Consider the following 5,000-nt stretch of genomic DNA (forward strand, 5'->3'; position numbering starts at 1 on the left):
ATCAACCTTATACTTTCTGACAGAATAATTGCTAGACTACTGGGAAAAGTTTCAGTTGCCTGATCAGGTCATTACATGCTTGTTTTTACTTCATTCCTAAGAGCGGAAATTATTGCTCTCTTCAATCAGACTTGGATTTTTCTATGCCTGTGATTAATCCCTGTTCCAGTAAAAACTATTTCAATTTACCAAAGTCATTACACACTTAAGGTGTACACTATTTAAATGTCTTTCAATCAATCAGCCATCAACCTCTGTCCTTGCCCATCCTCCCCTCTCTCACTTTTACTAAAACACCCTAGGACACCCCCATTGACGAGTAAAATTGTCTGGCGTTAGAAAGTAAAATCTACATTGTTCATGTATTAAGTGTCAGGGGTCAATAGGTAAATGGGGCACTGTTACAGCATTCATTCACCATTTCTGGTCAAATTTCAATAATATGCAGCGCCCGTCTGGGCCTACCTTCCGGCTTATCTGAGCAAATTACCCTAGAATCGATACCAAAGAGGGCATTTAACATCATTTTCCTTGGGCTGCCATATGATGTAGCCCTCAGTCATTCAGGCTTGCTGCCCCTCAGTCAAAGGCGGGGAAAATTATGCCTGGCTCTGTTGTTAATAGCGGTGTTAAAGTAGTTGCCAGGAATGAACAAATGAATAATTTTTGTACTTATAATTAAATATCAAGAATATAGTTGCTGGTGGCCTTGTAATTGTAATTCAGCTGTAGCTGCAAGAGGGGTAAATAAACTGATCAATACAATCCAATCCAGTCCAACTTCACCTTTGAACTCCTTGTTTGCAAGCATTCAAATCATATCTTCAGCTCTCTCTGGTGATTTCAAGTGAATCTTAGTAAAATAAAAAGATCAGCCAAAAAAAAATGGGTTTCATTAACAACCTCTTCATCCATTCAAACACTAAGTACCTTTTAACTCATTGGCTCCTAGGAGTGTGGCTTAATAGATTCTACTCTGTCTAACACTAGACAATTTTACTTGTCAATGGAGTGCAGTTCAGGAGTCAATGGGTTAAGTAATGTTTAAAAAACAAGCAGCAGCGTTTGGACTTGTTCAAACAATTCATTAATAATTCATGAGCCTAAAAGCCAATCAAAACACCCATAAAATGTCACGTGTATGAGCTTTACACATGTATCCTGATAAAACACTGCTCGTTAGTATTCTTCATAATTATAAAGAACACTAATAAGGTATAACTTGTTTTCCTTGTATGCTAATATTCTCACAATTTGAACCATTGTTCTGAGTCCAGAGGGACACCCTTTTTGTGAAATGTTTTTGAAGCCGTTCAAAAAACTCGCAGCACACATTTTATCGGGTCTAAAAGCACCCGGCTACATGTCATGTTTTTAAACCCCAATAAAACACATTACATAAAACAACAACAATGGTTCCAGTTGTGAGAAGAGAATATTAGCATACAAGAAAAACAAGCTATTTTTTAAACATGGCATCTGACAGGATGTGGTGATGTGGATCTGCATAATTCCCTAAAATTTGCATCCTGCTCATAATTATGATGTGGAAACTTTTTTTTGGGAATTTGTTTGTTTACCTACGGAAAACCTTAAGAGCGCTCAGGAGCTCGTTCAACATGTGTCCGTGCATTCCAGATCAAATTGGATTTTGGCAGTGTTGGTTTTTTGAGCAGTGGGGAAAACCGGAGTACCCAGAGAAAAACCTCTCGGAGCAAGGAGAGAACAACCAAGAAACTCAACCCACATATGATGCCGGGACCGGGAATCGAACGTGGGCCACATTGGTGGGAAGTGAGTGCTCTTACACAGTGCGCACCAGCCCTGCTGTTACTTAGGAATTCTTTTTTTTTCACAGAGGGGCTCTATCCACAGCTATGTTCCAACTGCTCTGGCATCCTGTGTTCATTGGAAAAGTCAATACTGGGATTCAAGACCATGCTACTGGGAACAGATAAGCCCAGCAGGCTTACAACCACATGTTGCCTCTTTACACAACATCGTGAAACCATACCTGGATTCAAGGTTAGGGCAGCATTCTGTCTTAAGTCCAGTCATTGCACAGACAGCCCAAGCTCAGTATGAGGGGAAAAAAACATGACCAAATGTATAAAGATTTGTGTGGGAATCCTTATGAAAGATTTAAGAACTCAAGATATTATAGACCACGTTTTTAAATGGCGACCACCTGTAAATTCTTTTGTATTTATATTAATTAGACCTACATTGTACTGGACTCATTTTGAAACAAACATTCTTTTGAAATGTGCTTATTATAGTGAGGCTAGAAAGGCTTATTAGCATTAAAACATAAAAATATTTTAGTTGGCCGCCTTTATGAAAGAGGTCAATTATTATATCAAAAAGTTTGCAATGAAAAATCCTTACCTTATTGCAAACTACTGAAGATGGTCAAGTCTATCAGATACAACTGCGTAATATGCAAGAAACTAGACAAAAGACTAAGTGAACCAATGTGGGTAGCATCCTTCCTGTGTGGTTATTTTTGAGATTCAACGTGATTTGAATCACATGGCCCAGTGGCCCAGGAGGCAGTGTGGCCCAGTGGTTAGGGCGCTTGCCTTGAGATCCGGAGATCCCGGGTTCAAGACCCGTTCTAATCACTCGTTGAATTTGTTCCTGGTAGTCCCTGGTGCAACTTCCCAGCTGCACTTGTAAATAGCCAACTGGTTTGCCTCCAGCCAGTTGGGATTCTTAACAGTTGTTGTTGTTGTGTTCTCTTGTTTGGTTGATTGTTTCATTGGCCCTGAAAAGCCCCTATGGGGAGCGGTCAATTAAGTATGTAATGTAATGTAATTCCTGTGTTGTGAACCGTATACAGTGTCAACAGTTTTTTTGCAGTGCAATTTACCTTTACCAGTTTTCCATACCATTTTATGAGTTGCCTATTTTGGTATTTAGTGTGATATGGTACATAGCATGCATTCATGTTTTCTTATTAATAATATAATGTTGTTCTTCTAGTAAACAACAGCTTCTTTCTTCTTGTGGTATTCTTTTGTCTGGTCCAGCTGGAAGTGGAAAGAGAACTGTTGCTATGGCGACAAGCAAACGCTTAAATTTACACACATTGAGTATTAATTGCCATGAGCTGATTGGAGAGTCCATAGCAGCTACAGAGGCAAGAATCAAGAATGTGTTCCAGAGAGGTCTGTGCAATGATTCATAACTACGGTAACTTTGTAAACCATATATTTATCATCGTATGTGTAAAAAAAATCATTTTCTGATCATCATCATGATTTATTTATAAAAAGACATCATTGACAAAATATGCGAGAAAATTTGGTTTTGGTTGGGACGCCATCGTACGACCGTCCGTACGTACTTATTATTTTTCATGTAAGCCAATACGCGAAATGCCGCACTACTGGAACCCGGGTTTTTTGGCGGGAAGTTGCATGGGCTGGAATCAAGGTGGAACCCGCACTTTTTGGCGGGAAGTTGCATGGCCAGTGTACTGCGTTTGACACTATAAAACAAACAATTTGAAGACAACACAAAACAAGCTAAGTGTGGGTTTTTATATGTGGTACAACTAGGAGAGAAAAGAAAGAGAGCGAGAGAGGAAAAAAACAGTAAGTACTGGCGACGAGTGAGCAATGCGCAACATGAAAGAGAGCGACTGAGAGCAGGAGAAAACATGCGAAATATCAGTGACAAACAACGAGAGGGAGAGCGGAAAAAGCCCGAAGAAAGGGACGAAATTGTATTGACGAGTAGAGGAAGAGAAAGCAAGCACCAGCACGAAAAAACAGGCTTAAAAATGGCGACGAAAAAGGCGAAAACAGCAAGAAAGAGCACGGGAAAATAGGCTAATTTATATAGCAAAAATATTATGTGTCAACTCGGCACTCTTAATCCCTATTGACTAATTGAGCTCCTTTCATTCAACCGGTTTATTCGTAATTTTGTGTTCTAATTTAATCTGTAAATGGTAAAACATTCAAGTCTTCTCGAGTAAAGATTATAAGCCATACAGGCCCCCTCTTACATAACTCTGTGCGATATAATTCAACATGAGGGGTCGACTTAGGAAGAATATGCTAAAGGAGCTACTGATGGATGAGACCACATGAATGACAGACAGGAGTCAAATTTAAGTAGTCAGTGCTGGAAATAACAGTCGGTCACCGGACATTGTCTGACCAAATTTTAAAAATGTCCAGCCAATTTTGCATTATGATCAGACACAATGACCGAACATCTCACCAGCACATCTTGAGTTATCTTCTTCAAGGTGTTGGCAGTCAATAAATTATGCCCGGTTCAATTTATCAAATGTCCGACCAAAATGAAGATTTGAAAGGACATATGTCCTGTGAATAAAGAAAAATTATTTCCAGCACTGAGTAGTTCAAGTGATCAAACTTCAGGGAAAACTACATGTAGACTGGACAGTGAGTGTGACGAGGCGGGCGTGTTTTTAGTTCTGTGCAAGCGCATTGACTTTGGTGTCGGGCTTTTTTCGAAGTGCGCGTGCTTAAGAGCGAATTGAGAAAATGTAGGTTATGTGAGGTTTACATGGGAATTGGGGGAGCTATACCGTTGGTACTACGAAAACCACTGATCTGTGGAATGGGCCTGAATTCTTGAGTGACTGCCCCGCCGACTTCAGTTAAACATTTTGATGAAATTCCTTTCCCGCGGTGTGAGCAGTAGCCAGCTTTCGGCGTTAAGGCGTACCGGAACAACCACAACAATGGAATGATACGATTTCAAAATCATGAGTCCCGGAGGGAAATGGATAAAATTGTTCTTGTCCAGCAAAGAGGTTGCAACTTCAACCATCGGACTCGCTGTTACTTCGAGTGCAAGAAAGGTTCCCTGGGCTTGAAAAGTAGCGTCGAACTCTACACCTCTCAAGAGTTTGAACTATTTCCCCAGCGAAAGTGGGCGGGGCCATTCCACAGATCGGTGGTTTTCGTAGTAGTAGCGAAAAAGTATTTTACATTCAACACACTTTTAAGACCCCGGGT

The 5,000-nt window shown here is 40.3% G+C and overlaps 1 protein-coding gene across 1 annotated transcript in view; it reads left to right on the top strand.

The window, feature by feature from the left end:
- Positions 1-5,000, top strand: part of LOC138026944 (peroxisomal ATPase PEX6-like) — a 39,307-nt gene that overhangs the window by 2,041 nt on the left and 32,266 nt on the right. The window contains exons 2-3 of the mRNA XM_068874416.1: positions 1,859-2,025; positions 2,986-3,170. Of these exons, the coding sequence (XP_068730517.1) occupies positions 1,859-2,025; positions 2,986-3,170 (352 nt within the window). The remainder of the gene's footprint in view (positions 1-1,858; positions 2,026-2,985; positions 3,171-5,000) is intronic.

Source organism: Montipora capricornis, chromosome 12 (genome assembly GCF_036669925.1).
Source record: "Montipora capricornis isolate CH-2021 chromosome 12, ASM3666992v2, whole genome shotgun sequence".
In the NCBI taxonomy this organism is placed as follows: Eukaryota; Metazoa; Cnidaria; class Anthozoa; order Scleractinia; family Acroporidae; genus Montipora; species Montipora capricornis.